Source organism: Aotus nancymaae, unplaced genomic scaffold (genome assembly GCF_030222135.1).
Source record: "Aotus nancymaae isolate 86718 unplaced genomic scaffold, 86718_ANA_hifiasm-v0.15.2.pri h1tg000008l, whole genome shotgun sequence".
NCBI lineage: Eukaryota > Metazoa > Chordata > Mammalia > Primates > Aotidae > Aotus > Aotus nancymaae.
The window spans coordinates 49,579,074-49,606,905 of record NW_026988419.1 but is presented as its reverse complement, the minus strand read 5'-3'; the positions used below and the strand labels follow the sequence as shown (position 1 = coordinate 49,606,905).

The following is a 27,832-nucleotide window of genomic DNA, read 5'->3' as shown; positions in this document are numbered from 1 at the left end:
CTGCTCTAACAAAATACCATGAACTGTGTTGCTTAAACAACTGAAATATATTTTCTTACAGTTCTGGAGGTTGAGAATCCAAGATCAAGGTGCTGGTCTATTCAGTTCCTGGCAAGAGCTCTCTTCCTGACTTGCAGAGAGTCGACTTCTCTTTATGTCCTCATACCATCTTTCTTTGGTTCATCTCCCAGAGGAGCTGGGAGATCTCTTTCAGTTCTTCTGAAGGCACTAAACCCATCATGAGGACCCTACCCTAGGGTCTTAGTCTAATCCTAAATCACATCCCAAAGGTCCCATCTTCAAATACCATCACCTTGAAGTTTAAAGCTGTAACATATGCCTTTTGAAGGGACAGAAATATTCAGTCCATAACAGTTTAATTGTATGTCAGAAACTTTCAACAACAACACAGATTTTAATATGTTGTATTGGAAGAAAAGTTTTCATAAGCGCAACTTCTTCATTTTATATATGTGTTTATACATTGTGTTGAAATCTATTTAAAATTTGATTTATTTGAACAGGGGTTTGAAAATTTTATCTTTAAAGGAATCTTGTGGTCCTTTTGCAAAATTTTTGTTTGGTAATCAGAATCATTGTTCTATAATTTATCTGTTTTATACATTTGGACGCTTACACAATTGATTTTCTTAGTTCTTTGTATGGATGGACTTGCTGCAATTCTTCTTTAGAGTGTATATTTACTGTATGAAATGAAAATGTAGGCGGCAAGTCAGAAAATACATAAATTTTAAGCTCTCGTCAGTCTACATATATGAGCATAAATTTTAAAAAGAAATCTTTTTTCCCGGATATTTAAATTGTTGCCTCACAAATATGCAAAACAACTTTATCGAGTAAACGTTCCTCTTGCAGTAACAGCAAAAGGAGAAGATGTGAAGGACACGGGATGCGAGAAATAACTTTTAACGTCTGCTCCAGCCCTCCTGAACTAGCCTAAAAGCAGACGGTCAGGAAAGGCTTTGGAACACAGGATGATTTGCAAGGTGACTCCGCCGGCCTTACTCACGCGGGAGCGATACCCAGGTCAGACCGGATCGTCTATGGCCACTGCTGTAAGTGACACTTACAGAATAAATCAAAAATCACTGCCTTTAAAGAACCAGGAGATATCCCTCTTTCCAGCGAAGTCTTATATTTTACCATTCCGCGTATATAATAAAGCTAAATTTAAATAGCAACAATAAGATCTCCCCCTAGTGGATCCCTTGAGTCTTTCGGGAAAACGCAGGTTTCTGCCCGACAGGAAGAAGAAACAGCATCCAATCGGCACTTGTGTCTCAATGACCAATCAAATTTCGCCTTACATTGCGTCGCTGGGAAAAACGTAGCTGGACAACTCCGTCTCCTGGCCTGTGCCTGCTGCTGTAACTTGGATGGGCGAGCACCTCTGAGGCTGTCTTTGTTACCTGGGCACTAAGGGACGAGCAGTTCAGCCCTTATCTGTGCTTGCTGGATTTGTTTGTATTTGTTCTCAGCCACTGCTCATGTAATGCACTCCCTTAACCAGGAAATTAAAGCATTCTCCCGGAATAATCTCAGGAAGCAATGCACCAGGGTGACAACGGTAACTGGAAAGAAAATTATAGAAACATGGAAAGATGCCAGAATTCATGTTGTGGAAGAAGTAGAGCCGAGCAGTGGGGATGGTTGTGGTTATGTGCAGGACCTTAGCTCGGACCTGCAAGTTGGCGTTATTAAGCCATGGTTGCTCCTAGGTGAGTATATCGACTTGCCACTAAATCACTGAGTCCTTTTAGCCAGATTACGTTCTCATTTCCCCCCTTTATGCGTAGTAGTCTGTATTATTAGCTATTCTGCCGAAAAGCTGAACTGTTTCCTTGTTTTGGATATGGAACTTCCATTAGCCAGCTAGAGCCGTTTCTGCTGCACAGTGTACCCATAGGAAGCAGAGATGCTATTCTAGTAGCACTTGGCCACCGCGTATTTGAATTTTAGAAAAACTTTCTTCCAGTTTCTCTAACTTCTCTGGAGAATAACACATTGATGTTGTGTTTCTTTGGATTATAAAAGATATAGCTTTAAAATAAAGAAATGAAAAAACAATGTTTTTATCAGGCAGAACTACAAGTGACAAGGGTTAAAGTTATAGAAAAGTTAATACTTGAAATAATCCTGTGCTTGCTGGCCTGCGCAGCTCTTACAAACTGTGCGGAATACATGCTTCCCGTGGCCACATCTATTCATGATGTCTGTTTTTGGAGTATTTAGGAGAAGGGGAGCTTTTATTTTATAGCTATGAGTCTGAAGGTTTTATGATTTTTTTTTTGTATTATGGAAATACTGAGTCCCTATACAAACATAGTTCACAAATAGCAAATGAAGCAACGTTATAAAAGTACAAGCTTATTTATTTGTCAAGAATATGGTATGCTGTTCTTAAAAAAATAGTCAAGAATGTTTTCAAGTACGTCTGAATTATTTTCATTTATGCATAGCGAAATTAAGACTTGGAAAGACTAAATGACTTGTCACTATGCAGCTAAGGCATTCTTGAGTAGACAGAAGTTTGAGAAAGAGCCCAAGTACTGTTCACCTAGTGTCTCACTCCTTTGAGGATTCCTCAATCCTGGGAAGTAGGGATTATCAGCTTTGTTTTAGAAATAGAAACCGGAATTTAAGATTGGTGAAGTAATTTACACAATGTAACACACCTAGTAAATAACAGAGGTAGGCCTCAAACCCGAGTCTGATGGACTCCTGCTGTGCATTGTTATACTAGACTTCTTCAAACAGACCAAGTTTTCAGCCCTGCTCTGCCTCTAATTTACTAGATTAGCTGGTACAAGTCATTTATTCTTTCTGGTCCTCCAAAAAGCCATTTGTAAAGATGAAGTAACAATATCTGCTTATGTAATTGGACCCTCCTGAGGTGGTTGTAAAAGGTTTTTGATGCAAATCAATTGCAGCATACATGAATTATATATTATATGAATGGCTACATAAGCTATCTTTAAATTCACCAAATAAATATCTCTAATTAGTTTCTGCAGCCCTGTGAAAAATTATATCATATTCTTGTCACATTTACAGTGAAAAATCAAGTTATTTGAGTAATCTGAAACATTCACCTAGGCCTTGCTCACCATCTCTAGGAAAGAAAATATGTCCCGACACATTTTTCAGTTATTTGACTTCTGCTGTAGTAATCATGGCTTAGAATAATTACGGTAGAATTTTAATTTATCATTAACCAATTTAGAGTCTTCATGAGCTTTGCTTATTATTATTGTTTTGTGGACTTATCCAACGTGAGCTGATCAAGTTAGTGTTCTCAGATTGGGGTTGGAAACCTCCCCAGGATAGTGGGAGAGTCCTGGGAGGAACTTCTGAAACTAGCCTTAATAAAGTCTTCTCCGAACAACCTCCTCTCTTCTGAAAGTGCACCTTTTTCTGCCTAATAACATGTGCCTTATTCCTGAAGGACCCATGGATGGTTACATCTCAACTTCTACGTGAATGATGAAAGAGTTGTTTCTGACCAGACTTAGTTTATGTTTGGGAGACTGGGGTTGTCTGCAGGTTGGTTCTAAGAGCTTCCTTCACCTCCTCAAAGTCACACAGCTTCCTTATCTATCACCCGTGACTGATGGCTCTGAAAAAAAAAAAAGTGACACAGCTTCTTCTTAGCATCGCATGCCAAACAACTTTTGGTTTTGGTGGTGAATAAAGAAAATGAAGAGTTGTATGTAATCTTTTTTCGTTTATAAACTCTAAAAAGTGATCAAATTTAAAAAATATTATATAGGCCCTCAAATCATTTAAAGGATGGATAAAAGTTTTTAGGCAGCATTTTTGTCCAAGGTGTTGCAAATTATATATATATATATATATATATATAGACACACACACACACACATATATGTGTAATTATTTATTATTTATTTATTTATTTTGAGATAGGTTCTCAAAATAAATGCAGACTGGAGTGCAGTGGCATGATCTTGGCTTACTGCAACCTCCGCCTTCTGGGCTCCAGCGATCCTCCCACCTCAGCCTCTGAATAGCTGGGACTACAGGTTCACACCACCATGCCTGGCTAATTTTTTGTACTCTTTGTAGAGATAGTGTTTCACCATGTGGCTGAAGCTGGTCTTGAACTCCTGGGCTCAAGCAATCTGCCTGCCTTGGCCTCTCAAAGTGCTGGGATTACATGCATGAGCCGCCACACCTGGCTAAACCACCAAGTTTCAATTCTTTGAAGCTATTTTTTTCCCCTGGAATTGGTAGGGCTTTCTACATTAGAAAATAGAATTTAAAAAAAATTATGAAATATTTCAAATTTTATAGAATAATAGACAATTATGTATACACCACCCAGCTTTAACAAATGTTAATATTTTGATAGGCTTTTAAGTAGAATAAAGCTGAATATGCGCTCAGTAAGGAACCTGTAAACTTGGTTTTATCAAGAAGATATTGGCCAAACAGCATACTACTTGTTGGCCTTTCAGCTACCTAAAATCACATAAAGTTGGCTGAATTCCCAGATAGGCAAGTTAAAAAAAAAGTTTATGAAATAGAACCTAATTCAGGAAAGTAAAATGCTTGAAATCTTAAAGTTGTGAAACTCACTTTATTTTAACTAGTTATTCGCCATATGAACTTGCTTATTAGCTGGAACCAGTTTCCAAGTGTGGGAGATCTGGGAAGCCGGCTGTGACAGAAAGAGATTGTAGAAGGGCACAGCCCTAGTGGTACATGGAGTGTGGGTGGGATCCTGCAGACCAACAGCATTTGCTCTAAGCCACTGGGTGTTCCCAAACCTGCTGTCATGAAGTCATCTTGTGGGTGTGTGGTTTTTGTAATATCCTTTTTTAAGTTACAAAAGAAAGAGACGTTTATTGTAAAAAGTCAGAATGAGCATAAAGAAGGAAAAAAAATCATCAACCCCACTGTTAACATTTTGTTCTATATATACTTTCTGTCCATTTTTTTAGGATATACATATTTTTTGTTGTTATAAAAATGGACGATGGTATTTTATAACCTGCTTTTATCAACAGATATATTGAGAACATCCTTCCTTCTTTCTTTTCTTTAATTTTCTTTCTGAGATGGAGTCTCGCTCTGGTACCCGGGCTGGAGTGCAGTGGCACGATCTCAGGTCACTGCAACCTCTACCTCCCAGGTTCAAGCAATTCTTGTGCCTCAGCCTCCCATGTAGCTAGGATTACAGGCATGCAGTACCACGCCTGGCTAATTTTTTTATTTCTCTCTTTCTATCTCCCGTCCCCTCCCCTCCCTTTCCCTCCCCTCCCCCTCCCCCTCCCCTCCCCTCCCATCCCTTCCATCTTGCTGTGTCACCTAGGCTGGAGTGCACTGGCATAACCATAGCTCATTGTAACCCCCAATTCCTAGCCTCAAGGGATCCTCCTGCCTTACCCTTCTGAGTACCTGGGACAACAGGCATGCACTACCATGCCTAATTAAAAAAAATTTCTTTTTCTTTTTTTTTCCTTTGGGACAGAGTTTTGCTGTTGTTGTCCAGGCTGTAGTGCAATGGCATGATCTCAGCTCACTGCAACCTCCACCTCCCAGGTTCTACTGATTAAGTGATTCTCCTGCCTCAGCCTCTGGAGTAGCTGGGATTACAGGCATGTGCCACTATACCTGGCTAATTTTTGTATTTTTAGTAGAGATGGGGTTTCTCCATGTTGGTCAGGCTGGTCTCGAACTCCCGACCTCAGGTGATCCGCCCACCTTGGCCTCCCAAAGTGCTGGGATTATAGGCACGAGCCACTGCGCCTGGACACTAAAATATATATATAATTTTTTTTCTATAGATGGGGTCTCACAACGTTGTTCAGGCTTAGATTTCTTATTTTTAATGGTGGTAACGACTGTATGTATTTCACTACACAATCGTTCCTTTTTTTTTAATTTAACGCAACAGCTATTATTGGGCTTTTAGTGTTATTTTGTTTTTGTTTTGTTTGTATTACAAACTACTATGGTGAACATCCTTACAGCCAATCTTTACAACATCTATAACTTTTAGGACAAATTTTTAGAAGAAGAATTTTAGAGTCCAAGAGTTTATGTGGAATGACTGTTAGCAAATTGTGCTTCAGAAAGTTGGACTAAGGTCCTTCCAAGTTGTTGGTCATTTTTTTTTAAATAACAATTGCTGTAGAAGTTTATATAAAAGGTCAAGATGATTATATTTATGTTCAAGGTGGTATCATTTATTTCTTCTAGGGTCACAAGATGCTGCTCATGATTTGGATACACTGAAAACACACAAGGTAAAAAAGATGCTCCCAGCACTTTGGGAGGCTGAGGCAGGCAGATCACGAGGTCAAGAGATCGAGCCCATCCTGGCCAACATGGTGAAACCCCGTCTCTACAAAAAATACAAAAATTAGCTGAACGTGGTGGTGTGGGCCTGTAGTCCCAGCTACTCGGGGGGCTGAGGCAGGAGAATTGCTTGAACCCGGGAGGTGGAGGTTGCAGTGAGCCGAGATCGTGCCACTGCACTCCAGCCTGGTGACAGAGCGAGACTCTGTCTCAAAAAAAAAAAAAAATGCTTTAAATCTGGCACCATATACACAGAATATTTTAGTTGTTTTCTTTAGGAAAAACTGTGTTGGTCCATCTTTGATATATTACAGAGTTTATTTGATAACATTTTGGCTGTCATTTTAATAGCGTTGAAAAAATAATTGGCATATAATTCAAATATGTGGATCTGTAATCCGTCTTTCCAGTTTTACATTCTTCTCGATCTCCTTCATGTACCCTCATGAACCTGACCTTGGAGGCATGTCTTTCTTGCCTGTGCTTATGTAGTTCCTCTGTGTGAGATAAACTTTCCCTCATCTCTGCTTGTCAAAGACCTTCCCATGCCTTGAGTCCCAACTCACATACTATGTCTTCTCTAATGCCATTTCCAGCCACTTTACTCCATACAACTGATGTCATTTATTACATATTTACTCAAAAGAACTTTTAGCCATCTACCATTTTGCTGAGCACTGTTTCAGGTCATAGAATTGCTGAAGTTGCAGGTGTGCATGAGATTCTTGTTCACTTGAAGCCTATGACCTAAGGGGCAGACAGTGAAGAGAGACAAATAAGCAGCTACAGAACAGCGTGTTGTGTGGTTTGATGGGGAAGTGCATAGGAGATGATGCCCTTAGCCCGTGTTTGTTTTGTTTTGTTTTTGGGGGGATAGGTGAGTCAGGGGTGACTTCCTGGAGAAAGTGATATTGAAATTTTTCCCTGAAGAGGTGGGGAAAGTAGTCAACAGCCTGGAATCTCAGTGCTTTGGGAAGTCAAGGCAGGAGAATTGGTTGACCCCTGGAGTTCAAGGTTACAGTGTGTATGATTTTGCTACTGTACTCCAGACTGGGTGACAAAACAAGACTCTATCTCAAAAAAAGGAAAGAAAAGTGTTCATACAGAATAAATGGTATGTGTGAAGGCCCAGAAGCAAGAGAAAGGCTAATGCTTTCAGGAACAGAAAAGTTCAGTGACCCTGGAATAGACAGTGTGAGAAAGAAGGGCACCAAGAGACAAGGCCAGAGAGGTAAGCTTGAACCAGATCACAAAAGGCCAGGTAAGCCAGAGTAAGTTGTTTGGATTTTATCCAAAAGACTGTGGAAAGCCACTGAGAAGTTACCCAGAGATGTAGCAGGATCAAATATGCAGTTTAGAAAGATTTTTAATTAGAAGCAGTGTAGAAAATCAATTGGAGGGTTGCTCAAGTTAGAGATGGGTAAACTGGCTATAAAGCTAATGCAGTAATCTAAAGAAAAGATGATAGTGGCTGAGATTAAGATGTAGTGAAGATAGAGAGAATTAGATAGATGGGAGGGGTTTTTTAGAGGGTAGAATTCTAATTTTGTGATTGATTACTTATGGGGCAGGATAGGGAGGGGGGCTAAGGGGGAAGGAGGAGTCAAGGCTGATGTCTAGCTTTCTTTGATAACTAAGTAAGGTTATTATTCCATGAGCTTGAGAACAACATAGAAGGAACAGGCTTTGGAGGAAAAACAATGTACTCAGGTTTGAATATTTTAGATTTTGGGTGATGTAGATCATCTAGGTGGGTGGATATGTAGGGTGTGAAGTTCAGAATATAGGTGAATATATAGATTTAGGAATCTTCCACTTTTAAGTAGTTACTGAGATCGTTGGAATAGATGAAGTTGCCTGGGGAAAAGTGTAAAGTAAGAGAGAAAAGGGCCTTTGACAGAATCTTATCACAGAACTGATAAATTGAGGAATATCACCCTATATGGAATGATCAAAGGAAGAAGAGTCTGCAGTGGAAAAGGAAGATCTAAAAGAGCCCAAAAGAAGATGAAACAAAAAGATGGTGTCATGGAAGCCAAAGAGGGAACAGTGTTTTAAGGAGGACAGCATCAGCAATGTTAGATGCTGCAAAAGTTTAAGTACAATTGGGACTAAGTTATGTCCATGGGATTTGGTGACAGAGAGGTGGTTAAAAAAGTGCATTTGTGGAAAGTTTCATTTGAATTGGAGGCCAAAGCCATATCGCAAAAGATTGAGAAGTGAAGTGATAGCAGGGGGGGTAGGGAGGGAAGAGAGAGGAGCCATAGGTGAGGAGGGGGATGGGAGAACTTTGAGCATGTTTGCTGATGGTAGAGGAAGGAATTGAAGATACAGAAAAGCAAGAATTATGGCTATAGGGAGGTGCCAAGAAAGTAGGAAGCACTGTGACTCCAAGCACAGATTCTGGAATGTGCCGTATCGAAGATGCATGAGCACATCCTTCAGTGTAATCAGAAGGCAGAGGGGAAGTACAGATGTGGACAAAGTTGTTAGGTTTTTTTGTTTGTTTGTTTGTTTTGAGACAGAGTCTTGCTCTTTTGTTCAGGCTGGAGTGCAGTGGCTTGATCTTAGCTCACTGCAACCTTTGCCTCCCAAGTTCAAGTGATTCTCAACCTTTGGATTCTCTTAATGGACTTTCTATGTGGCTTCCACATGCTTAGTGGACTCTAGGAAAAGGGGCTCAAATACATAGATGGAAAAGGAGGAGGTTACTCAAGTATACCACCTGAAAGAAAATATTTTATAACCACCCCTCCCCTTACTTTTCAGCCAGATTAGTTCATCAGAATCTCTGGGTATGAGACCCTGTAGTATTGATAGTTTTTAAAAGTTCATCAGGTCTCTACTAAAAATAAAACAATTCACTGGGCGTGGTGGCTTGTGCCTGTAATCCCAGCTACTCGGGAGGTTTAGGCAGGAGAATCACTTGAACCAGGGAGTTGGAGGCTGCAGTGAGCTGAGATTGCACCACTGCACTCCAGCCTGGTGGCAGAGCAAGACTTATCTCAAAAAAAAAAAAAAAAAAAGTTCATCAGGTGACTCTAATGTGCAGTCATCCTGGAGAACCATTTTATTAAGTATAGAATATGAAGGAAAATAGGGAAATGATTCTTGAAAGTTGTGTACCACTGATCTACTTCTATTGAAGTTTTTATATGGATATTCACAGACTAATTCAACAAAGATTTTAAGCATTTTCTGCTAAACTCACTGCTCATTTGCTTTTGACACTAAGTTAAACATGTTCCCTATCCCCATGGAGTTTCTAGTGCAATGAAAGAGACAATCTAAGTGGTATGAGCTATAATAGGGCAGGTCCAAGGCTATGAGAATATATAGGCCAGGTGTGGTGGCTTACACCTATAATCCTAGCACTGTGGGAGGTGGAAGTGGGAGCATCACTTGAGGCCAGGAGTTCGATACCAGCCTGGGCCAAAAAAGTGAGACCCGCCCCTTGAAAAAAAAAAAGTTAGCTGTGTGTGGTGGTACCCGCCTGTAATCCCAGCTACTTGGGAGGCTGAGCTGGGAGGATCACCTGAGCCTAGGAGTTCAAGATTGCAGTGACCTATGATTGCATCATTGTACTCCAGCCTGGGTGACAGAAAGAGATCCTCTCTCTACATGAAGATAATAATAATAGTTGAGAGAGAGAAAGAGAGAGAGAGAGAACACATATAGTAGAAGGAGCACTTCTGGTGTGGGATGAAGCAGTATTATCATTTAAGTGAGTTGTATTTAAATTTTTTACCATTCTTGTTACAGATATCAACACCCTGGTCTCTTTTTAGATAACTTAATTCATGGGATTCAAAAAAAATCATCTTCTTTCTTTCTTTTTAAGGTGACTCATATTCTTAATGTTGCATATGGAGTTGAAAATGCTTTCCTCAATGACTTTACATATAAGAGCGTTTCTATACTGGATCTGCCTGAAACCAACATCCTGTCTTATTTTCCAGAATGTTTTGAATTTATTGAAGAAGCAAAAAGGAAGGTGAGTTTAGTTTTGATCCGTAGTTCTTCAGAAGCAGAAATTTGAAAGTATGGATTCATTACCCAATCTTTGTTATTTTTGTAATGAATCTCTAAAAAACCATTAAGAAATTTCCCTTCTAACAATATTTTATTATTTTCTATAGTTATTTGGTTCATTGCTCTTTTTTTAGTGATATATTTACTTTAACATTAATTCAGTTTCTCATTTTCCTGTGTGTTACTGAGAATTGTTAAGAGATAAAATCCTCTACTTACCGAGTTTTTCTCTGTAGACATGTAGCTAGATTTTCTTTGAGGGTTTATAGCCACCTGACCTCTCACCAGTTTGCAAGATAATCAGAGAAACTATAAAACAGAGACTGCTCTAGACATATGAGTGTTATTTATGATGATTGCTGTGCATTTCATTTTAATGAAATGATAAATGAGATAGTTATTATGAAACTATGCATTTTTAGCAATAAAATTTTAAGGCACTCTAAGGGCTAAATGTGTATTGCTTTACTTAGATTGTATGGCAATGCTGATCAGAAGCTGTCTGTTGGTTTTCTGAAGTTAGAAGACCAATAGCCGATGTCATATAGTACTTCAATCTTGTTATTGGATTCAAGTCAACATTCTGACAGGCAGGGTTTCTTGGTTGGCTGTTACCAATTATTATTCCTTGAAATGGCATCATTTTTAGTCAGCAAATAATTCTTACAGACTTTATGTAAGATAGGTAGATGGGAAAGTAGGAGCATTTACAGAGAGAAATAACTCTTCTGGAACACCTACCAGTGACAGGATTAGAATCAGGTTTAATTGACTCTGGCCTACCTTCTCTTCTCCCTTCTACTTTCTTTCCTTCCCAGTCTCTCTCCTCCTCTCCCTTCTTTCCTTTAATTTACTAGTATTTATTGAATGCCTTAGGTGCCCAGCACTGTTCTACATGCCTTCCTTGTAGACTACCTGGAAAATAGAAACTATTCAATTCTAATGTCCATCAACTTTATTTAATAGCAGATACAGTCATGCACTACATAGTGATATTTGGTCAAAGATGGACTATATATATGATGGTGGTCCCATAGGATTATAATAATGTATTTTTATCATACCTTTTCTATGTTTAGATACACAAATACATACCATTGTGTTACAGTTACCCACAAGTCAGTACTGTAACATGCTGTACAGGTTTGTAGCCTTGGAGCAATAGGCCATACCATTCTAGGTTTGTGTGAGTACACTCTGTGATGTTTACACCACAAAGAAATTGCTTGACAACACATTGCTTAGACTGCATCACCATTGTTAAGTGATGCATGACTGTATTTGGATGGAAGCAAAGGAAGAGGTTTTTTTTTTTTTTTGGAGACAGAGTCTCTCGCTCTGTCGCCCAGGCTGTAGTGCAGTGGCGTGATCTCAGCTCACTGCAACTTAGGCCTCCTGGGTTCCAGCGATTCTCCTGCCTCTGCCTCCTGGGTGGCTGGGACTCTATAGGCATATGCCACCATGCCTGGCTTATTTTTTGTATTTTAGTAGAGATGGGGTTTCACCATGTTACTCAGGCTGGTCTCGAACTCCTGAGCTCAGGCAATCCACCTGCCTTGGCCTCCCAAAGTGTTAGGATTATAGGCATGACCCACCGTGCCTGGCCAAGGAAGAGGTTTTCTAATTCAAAGCCTAATATTAGCCATTCTGTTTTCTTGTGAAAAAATTTACAGGCTCTGGATTGTTACATTCCAGTGTGTGAGTTAATAGTTTTAAAAATGAAAATGCTGTTTCTGTATTAGCTCCTTTTCTAAGGAAATGTAGACTATGCCAGAGATGGCAAAGTATAGATATCATCCATATTCATATTAACATTAGATGAGATTTAAATGTTGCAAGTAAAAATTAGAGAGGGTAATAGTATCTAGAAAGAAAAGCAAGAGATTGAATATTCTAATAAGCTTGGGATTTTAAATAAATTAAAAAAGTAAAGTTTGCCTTAATTTGGGCCAGTAGTTAATTAGAGTGGATTTCAGCTTGGGTTTCCTAAAAACAAAGCCTGAGATGAGGATTTAGAGCTGATGCTTAATTTGAGACGTACAATCTCTAGGCAGTGAGAGTGGCAAGAAAGGAAAGTGATTCAAGGTGGGATGAGAAGCAGTACAAAGTGATGTGTTTACCCTGCTGGGCTCATTTCACAGTGAGCTGACTGGGAAATAGTTGAGTACTCAGCAGGGACAGCTACTCTACCACCCAAAATATCTCTGGACAGGCAGTGTAAAGAAACTGCACCTCAACACAGCCTGGGAGGGAGGAAGGAGAGATATTTATCTACATGGCCTTCTGTCAGCTCTTGTTCCCCGTTGGTCAAAGTTTACTGGTGGGGATATAACCAACCCCACAATTCTGGGTTATAACATATCACTCATTCAGCAGCCACCTTGAAGCCAAATCTAATGCCCTGTAATCCAACTTTTCAACCAAGAAAGAAATAGAAAATCCAGAACTCAGAGTATGCCTGTCCAGAGTATGCCTGTCTATGCTGTGAACATCATGGAAGAAGAGTCCCTTCTTTGACAGACAAAAGTGAATGGACCCAAGGGGAGAGCAGTCAGCTATGGAGGTGGCGGCTTAGGTGGAGCATGCTGAGAGGGTCTTTGAGATGGTGGTACCACAAGAATCTGAGGAGTTACAGAAGATGTTTCTGATAAGATGAATTAGATTTCAGCAATATGTTCTACCCTCTGAAGTCTTATGTTTCATACTGGGATCCTAACCTCAGCCAATATTTCCCTTCCCTGAAAATTCAGTGCAGTGATGCAATCTCAGGTCATGTCAACTCCACCTCCTGGGCTCAAGTGATTCTCCTGCCTGAACCTCCCTGGTAGCTAGGATTACAGGTGCATGCCACCATGCCTGGCTAATTTTTGTATTTTTAGTAGAGATGGGGTTTTGCCATGTTGGCCAGGTTGGTCTCAAATTCCTGACCTCAAGTGATCCACCTGCCTCAGCCACCCAAAGTACTGGGATTATAGGCTTAAGCCACCATGCCTGGCAGACTAATATATATTTAGTTTTAGCAATAGAATTCTTGAATTTTTTTTCATTTTTTTAAGAAAAGATCTCTTCATGGCTTTCTCTATTTTATATTCAAGTATTGTTAAATCTAATTACTTAGTGAATTACATGTTTCAAAACTACTTTTCTAGGCCCTAGTTTGTTGTTTTCATCTTTTCACATACAGTTGCCAAGGGGAATGGTTTCCATTTCCCAAGTCTTTTCTCGTTTCTCTCTGAACTTGTAAAACTCTGTTTGGTTTCTCTGTCCTTCCTTTATGCCTAAAGGGACAGAAATACACCTGAGAGGAACAGTAATGGTAGTTTCTATAGCCTGAAGAGTCCTTTTAGGAACTAAATTTATTTGTCCCTTCTTTTTATGTGCAAAAGGTACAAAGTATGACAATGTATATTTTATATTTCATGTTTATTATTTATAAGATGTGATTTATGCAAGTAGTCCATGTTCTTTGTAGAAAAAAATGGAAAATACAGATAAAAGTTAAGATCACCCTACTTCCACACTTAGATATAAGCCTGCCTTTTTTTTTTGGCAACTTCATGACTTTTATTTGTGGTGCCTGTGCTTCATCTTGAAAATACCTTCCCTGCCCTAGACAGTGGCCAGGAAGCGGGCAGCAAAAATAGAAAATGTCCTTCCCTACTGCACATAGACCCTATATACAGGCCCCCCTGCCTGAGGCCAGCGGGACTCTTGGCACATTCTTGGATCCCTGCTCAGGTGGGGAGGGATGAAGGGTGACATCACACGTGAGATGGGGACCTCCAGGTCTTGAGTACTGATCTTTGCTCTTCTTGGTCCTCAGGTCCTTCCTGGTCCCCTCTATGTAGCCTGCTTTTTGTATTTAATGATATTAAATCATTTTAAATTTTTGCATAGTATCCTGGTAGTTGGTGATGCCATAACTTATCCTATTTCCTACTATGAAACATGTAATCTGTTCATTGTTTTTTGTTCAATATAAGTAAAAGTTCATTAGAGAAACATTATGAGTCTAAATAAGTACCTAAATTCACCAAGTTTTTAGATGCATCTGTTACCAGTAAAGGGTCATGACTGCAAGTTGTCCAGGTTCTTGGTGTTTTGAACATAGTTGGACAAAACGCCCAGTAAAGCAAAGAAAGAATGAAGCAACAAAAAAGAGTGAAAGCAGGGATTTATTGAAAGCGAAAGCACACTCCACAGTGTAGGAGTGGGCCAAAGCGGCAGGCTGAGGGACAGGATACAGAATCTTCTTGGGTCCAAATACCCGCTAGAAGTTTCCCATTGGCCGCTTCATTCTCACCTCATGTAAATGAAGTGGTAGTCTGCAATCAGTCTGATTGGTTGCAAAAAGCAGCCAACCAGAGGCTGAAGGGAAGTTACAAAGGTCATGCTCCTGTGCAAACATCTGATTGGATGCCAGAAGCAACCAATGAAAGGCTAGGGTGAAATTGCAAAGTTATACTTCTGTGCAAATAAAGACTTGGCCTACAATCAGTCTGATTGGTTGTGGACAGCAAAGTTCCCATCTGACATGAGGAAAAGGTGAGGGGTTTGCAAAGGCAGTAGCCTCTCGTCCTTTTGTTATTTAGGCATGGAAAGTTAGGGTTTTCCTTTCAGTTTAGTTCTAGGAAGTCGTAGTGAATCAGCCTTAGGTTCCCTGCCTCCAGATGCTATTCTCCTGCCTTACTTCTTCTAGTTTGTTTCAAAGCAGTCTACCCATCACTTTTTTGCATTTCTCATGTTTACATTGCCCTCTACTACTGTGGAGTGTCATGAGTGGACTATTCTGACCTGTGTTCCTCATGGTGTTGTCCAGTTTGCTACCAGACCTCTGCAAGATAAGAAGGTTATGTCTGAATATAAACCAAGACATTGCTTAGTTCATTGAGAGATTTTGGCTACTCCCCACCCCACCCAAAAGCTGTACTAAGCAGTATATTTTTAGTGACAATTGATTTTCATTCCACTGCAGAATTCTTATTTCATCATAGGTGGTTGTCAAATACTTGCAGACTACCACATTATGCTCAAGGTTTTGTGTTTTTTTTTCAAATTCTGGAGTACATATACATGATGTGCAAGTTTGTTACATTGGTAAACGTGTACCATGGTGATTTGCTGCACCTATCAACCCGTCACCTAGGTATTAAGCCCAGCATGCATTAGCTATTTTTCCTGATGCTCTCCCTCCTCCTACCCTGCCCCACCCCAACAGGCCCCCATTTTGTGTTGTTCCCTTCCATGTGTCTGTGTGTTTACACTGTTCAGCTTTCACATATAAGTAAGACGTGCGGTGTTTGGTTTTCTGTTCCTGCATCAGTTTGCTAAGGATAATGCTTCCAGCTCCATCTGTGTTCCTGCAAAAGACATGATCTCATTCCTTTTTATGGCTGCATAGTATTCCATGGGGTATATGTACCACATTTTCATTATACAGACTGTCATTGATGGGCATTTGAGTTGATTCCATGTCTTTGCTATTGTGAATAGTGCTTATGCTCAGGTTTTTTTTTTTTTTTTGGAGACAGTGTCTTACTCTGTTGCCTAGGCTGGAGTGCAGTGGCATGATATCAGCTCACTGCAACCTCTGCCTCCTGAGTTCAAGTGATTCTCCTGCCTCAGCTTCCCAAGTAGCTGAGATTATAGGGACCTACCACCACACCTGGCTAATTTTTGTATTTTTAGTAGAGACGGGGTTTCACCATGTTGACCAGGCTGGTCTTGAACTCCTGACTTTGCAATCTGCCCACCTCGGCCTCCCAAAGTGCTGGGATTACAGGTGTGAGCCATCACACCTGGCCATGCCAAAGTTTTAATGGAAGTCAAATATAAGGGAAAACAACTGGGCTTGGCTTAGTTACTATTCACAAATATTAATTACTTACTTTGAGAATATTTGAGGGATACACATTGCTGTCCTCAAGGAGCTTTCAGTCTAGTTGTAAACTATACATAACAGCATGAGAACAAAGAGAACTCTATGAAATGGAAATATCATAGCATAATTACTATCTGCCTATAGCATAATTACTACTAGCTCATAGCAAAATGGTGATTTGAATTTTTGAAAGAACACTTTCCTCTCAGAAATGCAGAACAAATTTATTGACTTAGCAAACAGTTATGGAATACCTAATACATGCCAAGAATTGCACTAAATACTAGGCATACAAAGATGGCCAAGACATTCCTCCTGCCCTTATTTTACTTGGAAAGAGGCAGTCTTAGAACAGAAGTCAGAATTATCTGTACCAAGAAGAGCAAATGTCTTCTAGACATAGGACAACAGCAAGTGCAAAGGGTAAAAAAATGCTTTGTGAATTGTTTGTTACTGTTTTAAGCTCTGGAAAAGGGATATAAAGCCAATAATTTCTCTGGAAATACTTTTAAGGACAGTATTATACTAAAGGAATAATCAAAAGGTAGAAAGTAGGTAAATTCAAAACCTGTAGTAAAACAGCTGTTATATAAAGCAGAAAGAAAGAAGAAAATAGTATTACCATTTTGAAACATTAGCTAAAATTAGATGCAAAATGTGTAAGACTGAAAATAAACCTAGTTTCATGTTCAAAAGCCTATGTATGGATCATAAAGTAGAGCCAACTAGTATCAGGAAATATAGTATAAGCAGGAAATATTAAAAGTGTCATTGGAGTAGACAGCAGGACTCCAGGATGGTGTCAGTCATCCCAATGAAGGACAAGAAACTTCTGGAGGTCAAACTAGGGGAGCTGCCAAGCTGGATCTTGATGTGGGACTTCAGCCCTAGTGGCATTACCAGAACATTTCAAAGAGGTTACTACCAGTACTGTAACAAGTACATCAACATGAGGAAGGGGAGCATCTCGAGGATTACCATGGTGCTGGGATGCTACATGCTCTTCAGCTACTGCCTTTCCTATAAGGAGCTCAAGCATGAGTGGCTACACAAGTACCACTGAAGAGGACATGTACACAAGTACCACTCCCCGCCATGACCTTCTTGGCCCAAGCCCTTCCATAAGGAACAGAATCTCAATCATTGTTGAATCCTTTCCTATCCTAATGGGAATTAACCTCCAAATAAAAGATGACTGGGAAAAAAAAGTGACATTGAAGCTTATTAAGTTTATAATTGCAAGTTTCTTTGGCATATCTAGTTAATTTTACGCTAAATGAAGTTCATTAATACTTTTAATCAATTACTTTAGTATAATTTTTACACATCTTAAGTTTTATAAAAAATGGGTGATCGCTACAAAATGAGAAAAGTTCCCAAGGTGTATAGTGAATATTTGTGTTTTGCTTTTCTTATATAGAAACTGTTAGAGTTTGGAAATGAGTTATAAATATCTATAGAAAACAGTTTATCCCATGGTAATGTAAGATGTGAAAAAAAGAAAACAATTAATATTGTCCTTTTTTATATGAGGATTTTCAAAATGTTAACTTTTTTGTTATTAATCATATGGCTTTCTTGAAAAGAGATACTTGCAAATTTGTTACAGCAGATCAAGAAAAGGAATTTTGCAACAGATGTACGAATCAGAAAACTGCCTTGCAAAAGTAAAATCAAACAGTCGTAACAATAGTGTTGTTGATAGGTGCTTTAGTAGTATGTTCCCCACCGCCCCTCCTCTTTTTTTGTGTGTTGTACCAAATAAAGAATCAGGAAATGAAGTAACTAAAATGTCTAATTCTGGAGGGTGTGCTCACAGTTCATATTTCATTTAGATCATTAACTTTTTAGAAGCTTCAGATGGGCCAAGCTGTATCAATGCTGTCCCATCAGATCTATCACATTCATTATTAATACAATATTGCCCCCATCAGCACTGGTCTTGCACTGTGCCTCTTCAGTAGGAAAGTATCATTTGCAAGTTACCTGAAACGTTTTTCATTTGTTGACCTCATCCTGGTATCTGATACTTTTTCCACTTTACATTGTTATGAGCTATTTGTGTCACATTTTACTACCTCATAAGTTTAAATATTTTTAAGTAACTTCCTGCCAGCATAAAATATGTTCAAGGGTAGAAAATGTTTTCCTTGCTGATTATTTAAGCAGAGTTGCAAGCCACTGACACTAGTTTCTTTATGAGAACACTATGTGTACTCTGGAACATTTCTGGCTTTCTGTTTAGTTTATAGTTAGGATTTTATTTTCTGTTTCCACATATATTCTCTGTGTTTCTTTTTCTTTATATACATTTGTCTACTAAGTTGTTAGGTTTTTATGTGTGCTTTACTGATACATTTGGCCACAAAGTTGTTAGGTTTTTATGTGCTCTTTACTGGATTACTTTAGTTTAGTGCAAGATACTGTTTCAGAATTCCAAACATCATTAAAGCATTTCAATCATGGGATAGTAGGTAAGGGAAGTATAGGTTGATTGATTGATTGATTGAGTTTCCATTCATTGCTGGTAATGAATTTTATTTCAGTTATCAAATAAATTTAATCAAATAAATAGATAAAATTGAATATTTACTTTATAATTTCAAGTAGTATAAGAAAGTGCAATTGATTTAATAACCTTCCTCAAATGAATAATGAAGATTTTTGTTTGATTTTATTGTAGGATGGAGTGGTTCTTGTTCATTGTAATGCAGGAGTTTCCAGGGCTGCTGCAATTGTTATAGGCTTCCTGATGAATTCTGAACAAACCTCATTTACCAGTGCTTTTTCTTTGGTGAAAAATGCAAGACCTTCTATATGTCCAAATTCTGGCTTTATGGAGCAGCTTCGTACATATCAAGAGGGCAAAGAAAGCAATAAGTGTGACAGAATACAGGAGAACAGTTCATGAGTTGCATTGTAGCAGACGATGGACAACTGTAGTTTCTGAATTTGCTTCTATAGCCATCTTTTTCCTTTTTTTGGAGAGTAGACTAGCAAAACTCCTTTTTTCCCTCTTGTCTTTTTTAAGCATAAATGGAGGTCAATTTGACTGTCCTGAACTACTGTATAAATAAATGTCAAATGTCATTACTTTCTCTGTTATTATAATGTGTGATTAAATGCTTCTGTAAATTGCTAAGAGAAAATAACAATGTATTCCTAATCATTGCTTTCTGTAGAAGAAAAAGGTTTAAATTTAAAATATGTATTTAGAGCATGGAGAGAATCAGTTAATGAAGCCTATTTTTCTGCAACAGGTTTTATTAAGGAAAAAACTTGAAGTGCTACTTAACTTACTATTTCAAAGTGAGATAAATTTTTTTTAAGAATCTTTTTAAGATTAAAACTGAATACCTTAAATCTCCCAAAAGAGGTAACGAGTATCTGAAAGTTTATACAATATGTATATAGTGGCTACAGTATTCACAAAATTCTTATGTTCTCTTTTGAAAAATATACACTTTTCATTTTGCTTTCCTCCTTTTTTTGAGACAGAGTTTGGCTCTTGTCACCCAGGCTGGAGTGCAATTGGCATGATCTTGGCTCACTGCAACATCTGCCTCCTGGGTTCAAGCAATTCTCCTGCCTCAGCCTCCCAAGTAGCTGGAATTACAGGTGCCCACCACTATGCCTGGCTAATTTTTGTATTTTTAGTAGAGACAGAGTTTCACCATGTAAGCCAGTTTGGTCTTGAACTCCTGACCTCAGGTGATCCACTCACCTTAGCCTCCCTGAGTGCTGGGATTACAGGCGTGAGCCACTGTGCCTGGCCTCATTTTTTTCCCGATCCTATTTGAGTTTCTTTCTTTCTTTTTTTTTAATGTATAGGTGTTCTCTCATACATTATTGTGAGCTTTTGGTACTTTGAATAGGTGATTTATTCTCTTACATTTTGTGCATTTTATCTTGGGTGACTAGAATGTTTTTGGATCCTATGTCATAATTTTTTGAGAAAATGTTTGATACTGCAAGATCATTTTAAAGATATGATTTGTTCAGTGGCCTGTTTTCTACTTCAGTATTCTACTGGAGAACTTTTTTTTTTTTTTTTTTTTGAGACGGAGTTTCGCTCTTGTTACCCAGGCTGGAGTGCAATGGCGTGATCTCGGCTCACCGCAACCTCCCCCTCCTGGGTTCAGGCAATTCTCCTGCCTCAGCCTCCTGAGTAGCTGGGATTACAGGCATGCGCCACCATGCCCAGCTAATTTTTTGTATTTTTAGTAGAGACGGGGTTTCACCATGTTGACCAGGATGGTCTCGATCTCTTGACCTCGTGATCCACCTGTCTTGGCCCCCCAAAGTGCTGGGATTATAGGCGTGAGCCACCGCGCCCCGCCTTGTTTTTTTTTTTTTTTTTTTTTAAGATGGAGTCTCGCTCTGTAGCCCAGGCTGGAGTGCAGTGGCGCGATCTTGGCTCACTGCAACCTCTGCCTCCCAGGTCAGGTTCAAGCAATTCTCCTACCTCAGCCTCCCAAGTAGCTGGGATTACAGACATGAGCCACCATGCCCAGCTAATTTTTTAATTTTTTGGTAGAGACGGGGTTTCATCATTGGCCAGTCTGGTCTTGAACTCCTGACCTTGTGATCTGCCTGCCTTGGCCTCTCAAAGTGCTGGGATTACAGGCGTGAGCCACTGCGCCCGGCCTGGAGAACATATTTTTAAAGGGTGAAGAGTTATGGTTTTGTAAGAAACTTACATACTTTTAGGAGACCTACAATCATTTACAGTTTTATCTTTGGCCTTTGAATAGTTTTTTTTTTCTTTAATGTCTCCGTATTTGTAAGACTGAGCTCTGCACATTATAAATTTGCTTAAAGATTTTAATTTTTTCTTCAGAATAAGGTGTACTTAAAATTAGGACAGTTTTTTTGTTTTGTTTTGTTTTTCAAGACAGGGTCTTGCTCTGTCACCCAGGCTGGAGTGGAGTGGCATGAACACAATGCACTGCAGCCTCTACCTCCTGGGCTCAGGCAATCCTCCTGCTTTAGTCTCCTGAGTAGCTGAGACTACAGCTGTGCACCACCACATCAGGCTAATTGTATTTTTATTTTTGTAGAGACAGGAGTCTTGTCATGTTGGCTAGGCTGATCTCAAACTTTTAGACTCAAGTGATCCTCCCGCCTGAGCCTCTCCAAGTGTTAGGATTATAGGTGTGTGCCACCACACCTGGCCTGATAGTTTCCAGGTAGTTTTTCATGACGTAGAAGATATCATTGCCATGTAGATTTTATTTTTAAAAATCCTGAGCTCTTCTTAAATATACATTATAGAGAGCAAGCATAGATGGAAAGTACATATTGAACACATCTCTGCATTTGAGAAGGCAGACTTTCATATGCTGTCATGAACAAAAAGTAGAAGTGATAAATGCAAGTTATGTTTCAAGACTGCTTATACCCTGACAAGATGCCATCACTTGCAATGCTACGAACTCTTTGCTTCTGCTAAGAAGCAGTCTAAATATAATCAACCCACAGTGAGCTCTTCAAAGTTAACCAAGGCAGGTAGAAGGCTCTTAAATAATTTGAGACCAATGTATAAGGTTGTTTCTATAGTCAGTATCACTGTGGGTTCTCTGGATGAGCCTTCTCCATTCACAAAAAAGCATTTATTTAAATACAGTTGATTTTGCTGAGTCCTGTTTAGTTTTCCACCATTAAATGTCACATGAAGCCTTGATAGAATTTGTTCATGATGGATCGTGATATTATTATTGTTATTATTACTATTAGAGGCAGAGTTTTGCTCTTGTTGCCCAGACTGGAGTGCAGTGGTGTGATCTCGGCTCACTGCAACCTCTGCCTCCCAGATTCAAGTGATTCTCCTGCCACAGCCTCCCAATTAGCTGATATTACAGGCATGTGCCATCACACCCAGCTAATTTTGTATTTTTTTAGTAGAGACAGGGTTTTACCACGTTGATCAGGCTAGTCTCAAACTCCTAACCTCAGGTGATCTGCCTGCCTTGGCCTTCCAAAGTGCTGGCATTACAGCAAAGCCACCATGCCCAGCCTGGATTGTATATTATTTATGTCTGTAGTTTGTATGCTTAGTTGTTGCCTGCAGTGATCTGGTTAAGATTCAAACATTTGACTGGGCGTGGTGGCTCACACTTTGGGAGCTGAGGTGGGCAAATCACGAGGTCAGGAGTTTGAGATCAGCCTGGCCAACATGGTGAAACACTGTTTCCACTAAAAATACAAAAAATCAGCCGGGAGTGGTGGTGCGCGCCTGTAATCCCAGCTACTTGGAAGGCTGAGGCAGGAGAATCGCTTGAACCCAGGAGGCAGAGTTTGTGGTGAGCGGAGATTGCGCCATTGTACTCCAGCCTGGGTGACAGAGTAAGACTCTGTCTCAAAAAAAAAAAAAAAAAAAATTTAAACATTTATATTTTGTATCTTTTACAGAAGTGCTTTGAGCATCAAGTTTGTTTTCATCTCAAATTGTAGTTTGCTGTATTAAAATAGATCAGTGAATATAATTCAGTCTTTTAGGGGTACCATGTAAAGCATAAGGTCATATATACAATATGTTTATTGCACTTCCCATGGAGATAAATGACTCTGTCATTCCTAGTTATTTTAAAAAAAGGAACTCTATCATTATAATCCTCTTCCTCACATATTATAAACTTAAAAGATATGTACATAATATAGGTCTGTTTTAAAGGAGAGGAAAAATATTTCAAGGAGTTTTGCTTCGTTTTTTAAATAAATTATTCTGCAATTTTTTTTTTCTTTTTTTTTTTTGAGACGAAGTCTCACTCTGTTGCCGAGGCTGGAGTGCAGTGGCACGATCTTGGCTCACTGCAACCTCCGCCTCCCAGGTTCAGGCAATTCTCCTGCCTCAGCCTCCTTGAGTAGCTAGGATTACAGGCGTGTGCCACCATGCCCAGCTAATTTTTGTATTTTTAGTAGAGATGAGGTTTTACCATGTTGGTCAGGCTGGTCTCAAACTCCTGACCTTTTGATCCACCTGCCTCGGCCTCCCAAAGTGCTGGGATTACAGGCATGAGCCACCGCACTCAGACTATTCTGCCATTTTTTAAAGGAAAGGGAAACTGAAAACAGCATGTCTTTTTAAACACTGAAAAGAAATATAGTGGCTTTAAACAACAAACTGAAAAAGATGAGTAGAACAAAGGCACTGGAGCATACAATTCTATTTATTTGAGGTTAATTGAGTTTAATAATTTTTAAATGTTTTTCTAATGTTATGCTTTAAAACAGGTTTGTGATTACACACAATTTGAATTGAAAACTCAAGAAGTATATAGATTTTTGGAAAACCCAAACAATATTTTTCTTAGATTTTTGCAGACAAAATTTAGACCACTATACTAATTCAAAGACGAATATTTCAGGGGAAATGGAGTATAGTATTTAACATTTTATTTGCAATTTTACTTTTTCTTTCCTTCTTCCTGTTGAACCTTGATTAAAATGTATGAATACGATACTTGGAATTTTTTTTCAGCTTAGACTCTGATTGATAATTTCAGTGGTAGTGGGGGGGGAAACCTGAATTTGTCAGCATGATCATTTGTAACTCAGATTGTTCAAATGTATATAGAAGGTCCCCTTCAAGGGTTTTTCCAAATAGTCATAAATGTAGAAAGTATAAATCAGAATATCATCTTATAACCTTACAGCGTGAGCTAACCCAATGAGTCAATACCTTTATAAGCAAAACCACGATAAATTTAAAACCAACAGAAATGTGACATGATTACTTATTTATTTGTTCCAGGTGACTCTAAATAGTTGATTTTTCTGCCCAAAGGATCCTGAACATGATTAGTTACCTTGTAGTTATTTCAGAATTTAAACCAGAAGGCCTTGAAGTTGTATACTCTTGCAATACATAAAATGGCATTTATAATCAATGGTTTGTTTCAATTGATGTACACTTAAAAAATAACTTACAGTTAAACTTTTCTATTTCAAGTAAAGCTTTGAGTTACTTATTTTTATACATATTTATCATGTACCCTTTATTGTTTCTAGGTGTTCGTATACTTGAATAAATATGATAACTTTAATATTTCCCCATTAGTATATTTCTTTGAAACTATTTGTTTTAAAAGATATAACACTTATTTGTTGTTAAATTCCGTGTACAAAATCTGTTCATGGCCAAGTACAGTGGCTCACACCTGTAAACCCAATGCTTTGGGAGGCCGAGGAGGCAGATCACTTGAGGCCAGGAATTCAAGACCAGCCTGGCCAGCATGGCAAAACCCCATCACTAAAAGTACAAAAATTAGCCAGGCATTGTGGTGGTCACCTGTAATCCCAGCTTCTCAAGAGGCTAAGGTAGGAGAATCACTTGCTCCTGGGAGGCAGAGGTTGCAGTGGGCCAAGATAGCACCACTGCACTCCAGCCTTGGTGACAGAGTGAGACTCTGTCTTAAAAAAAAAAAAAAAAAAAATCTGTTGGCAAGACACACAATTTTAAATTTTAGAATGTAAGTTAGTTTAGATCTATGAAGATTTGTTTCTCCTGTCTCTTCAAGAAATGAAAAGCCAGCTGGGTGTGGTGTAATTACACCCAGCGTGTAATTGCACGCCTGTAATCTCAGCCCTTTGGGAGGCCAAGGTGGGCAGGAGGTTAGGAGTTGGAGAGCAGCCTGGCCAATATGGTGAAACCCTGTTACTACTAAAAATACAAAAAAAAAAAAAAAAAAAAAAAAAAAAATTAGCCAGGTGTGGTGGCGCAAGCCTGTAAGTCCCAGTTACTTGGGAGGCTGAGGCAGGCGAGTTGCTTGAACCTGGGAGGCAGAGGTTGCAGTGAGCCGAGATCGTACCACTGCACTCCAGTCTAGGCGACAGAACAAGACTCCAACTCAAAAATAAATAAATAAATAAATAAAAGCCAAAGTAAGAGCTTATAATTGGCATCATTGTGGACAAATTGGCAATGAAAATTCAATAGAAATACCTTATTAATTTAAGTTAAGAGAAGATGCTGAGTTACTGTTGTAAGGTTTGTTCTTGCCGAGTTTAAAAGGAAGAAACTGAGACCAGCACAAGAAGAGCCTATGCGAAGGGTTTATTCAGGCTCGCGGGTAGGTTCTGCGGTCCGTCAGGAGGGGCCGGAGAAGTCGCACGGACTCCTCTCAGGCACGGGGTTTTATAGGGAGTGAAGGAGCTCGATTGGTTGTGGGAGAGCAGGGTGTGGGTAAAGCAGGACTACTATTGGGTAGGGTTACAAGCCTTTGTTTGAAGGCCAGGCTGTGCGAGAAAGGGAGAGGGGAACATGCCTGAGCACGTCGGAGCTTTCGAAAAAAGGTGGGGGGGGTGTGTGCGTCCGTGCTCCCGGCGAGGGAACTGGCCTTACAACTGTCAGATTAAACTACTCTATATTCTAATCATGAGTGCACTGAGATTATTTGTACATAGTGTGGCACCCACCTCCCACGCTCATGCCAACAGGCTGTTACATCTTTGACTTAATTGCTGACTGCTTTCTTTCTCTCTCTGCTTCAAACCCCTTGGCCTCTTTGCTATTCCTTGGAAACACATAACCACGGTCTCCCTTCGCCACTGCTGTTCCCTCTACCTGAAGCACTTTTCCCCTAGAGTTATCAGATCTCTGTTTGAATGTTACCTACTTAGTAAAGCCTTCCCTGACCACCTTATTTAAAATTGTACCCTTTCCTGACTATGTTGTTTATCTACAATAAGCATATAAAAATGCATGTGTACCATATCAGACATTCAAAAATTGGGTTTTAGAAGGAAGGGAGGAAGGAAGGGAAAAAAAGGATGTGTGCTGTTACAACAATAAGCTACTTACTGGAGATCACGGTTCAAGCTTTGGCAAATGACCCACAATGCACATGTGTAGCCATGTTCTGACAGTGCATGAAGATGACAGTTTGGAATGACAGGTCTAAAACAGGATCCACACAGGACCCTAAACAGCAGCAAATATGTGTGCACTTTTCCTAAAGTCTACCAAATTACTTAAAAGTTAAAAAGCTGATCAAATAACCAGCAAGTATATTCAGTATCATATACATAGATTTTTCCTTCACTCAAGATATAAAAGAACAACTGCTTATGTGCTAATTATCAATTTATTGTCTCTCAAGTCCAAGCCCACTCTTTATTGCCCACTTTCCAAACGTGGAGAGGTGCCCTTTAAATATTTTTCCCTTGACAGCTGGAATGATGACATGCTTTGTCAGTAGAGGATGCTGTGCCGAAGAGATCTTTCAAGAGGAGGGGTTTTCTACCTGGTTCTGTTGTGCTTGCTTGGCAAGTTCCTTCAATACAGACAATATTCCCAGTGTCAGGAATGTTCAGTACTCACAGCTTTACTGTTTGGGCCTATTGTGCAAGTGGCTTCTCTAGCACTTGACACCTGCAGCACCGCCCCCACCTGCCTCCACCGCCACCCCAGCTAGCAGCTTTTCCAGATAGTGCCCTGTGGTGGTTTTATAGCAGAGTGCCTCTGGTGAGACACCCTCTGTCAACAGCTTTGCCTGGTGTTTCAGTGTTCACTGAGTGGCCGAGCCATGTGGTCAAAGTTAAAAGGCATGTAAGTGTTACCTGGGGAAGAGACCAACGCATGATATGAGGTCACGGAGAACAGACCATAACTACATCAGGCTCAAGTGTTACAGTGTTAGCTTACAGCAAATGGAGAGGAAGATTGGATCCATTCTTTTTTTTGAGACGGAGTTTTGCTCTTGTCACCCAGGCTGGAGTGCAATGGCGCGATCTCGGCTCACTGCAACCTCCGCCTCCTGGGTTCAGGCAATTCTCCTGCCTCAGCCTCCCGAGTAGCTGGGATTACAGGCATGCGCCACCATGCCCAGCTAATTTTTTGTATTTTTAGTAGAGACGGGGTTTCACCATGTTGACCAGGATGGTCTCGATCTCTTGACCTCGTGATCCACCCACCTTGGCCTCCCAAAGTGCTGGGATTACAGGCGTGAGCCACCGTGCCCGGCAATTGGATCCATTCTAAGTCAGCATAGGCTGTGTAGCTGCACACACCTCACTTTCTGCTGCAGTAGAAAGACCTTGACCTTCTCCCCCATGGGATGTAAAATATAGAAATCTGGGGACATGCCTGAGGGCCACTGATAAATGTGCTTAAGCAGAACAAAGGAGTACATATTGTATCTAAGATTGGAAAATATAATCCCATGCAAGGCAATAAACCCAGTACAGGCTAGGAAAACTCTTTCTCTCTTCATTGGGAAGTATTCCAGGCCCAAGGCTCATTATGTGGAAGCCAGTGGTCAAAAGACTATCTGCATGAGACAGCCATTTTCAACACTTGGCATCCTAGAAGGTACAGTTTCAGTAAGTTCTGCTGGTCAACAACTCAGCAATCCAGTGAGCCATGACTTCACTCGGCCCAAGTGTTAGGGATGGAGACAATCTTAAATTACTTATTACTTTAAGTTAAGAGAAGATGATGAGTGACTGTCAGATTAAACTACCCTACATTCCAATCATGACTGCATTGAGATTATTTGTACATATCTTAAATTTGTACATATCTTAAATAACAAGATCTGTACTTCAATTTGTAGTCCATCTTCCTTTATTATTATC

At 39.6% G+C, this 27,832-nt stretch overlaps 2 protein-coding genes across 4 annotated transcripts; both read left to right on the top strand.

Annotated features, from left to right (window-relative positions):
* Positions 1 to 1,344: 1,344 nt before the first annotated feature.
* DUSP19 (dual specificity phosphatase 19) lies at positions 1,345 to 19,345 on the top strand. Of its 3 annotated transcripts, none has more exons than XM_012468620.2 (4): positions 1,345 to 1,739; positions 6,244 to 6,290; positions 10,184 to 10,336; positions 18,939 to 19,345. In XM_012468620.2, the coding sequence occupies exons 1-4, from the start codon at positions 1,514 to 1,516 to the stop codon at positions 19,164 to 19,166; spliced, it is 654 nt and encodes a 217-aa protein (XP_012324043.2). In that variant the 5' UTR covers positions 1,345 to 1,513; the 3' UTR covers positions 19,167 to 19,345. The 3 variants fall into 3 exon arrangements, with proteins under 3 accessions (XP_012324043.2, XP_021524563.2, XP_064229348.1); XM_021668888.2 differs by having other exon boundaries at positions 10,302 to 10,336; positions 18,939 to 19,087; XM_064373278.1 differs by lacking the exon at positions 10,184 to 10,336.
* On the top strand, positions 15,938 to 17,457 carry LOC105728291 (ATP synthase subunit f, mitochondrial-like). The gene has a single exon (XM_064373279.1). The coding sequence runs from the start codon at positions 17,052 to 17,054 to the stop codon at positions 17,316 to 17,318; it is 267 nt and encodes an 88-aa protein (XP_064229349.1). The 5' UTR covers positions 15,938 to 17,051; the 3' UTR covers positions 17,319 to 17,457.
* Positions 19,346 to 27,832: the final 8,487 nt, after the last annotated feature.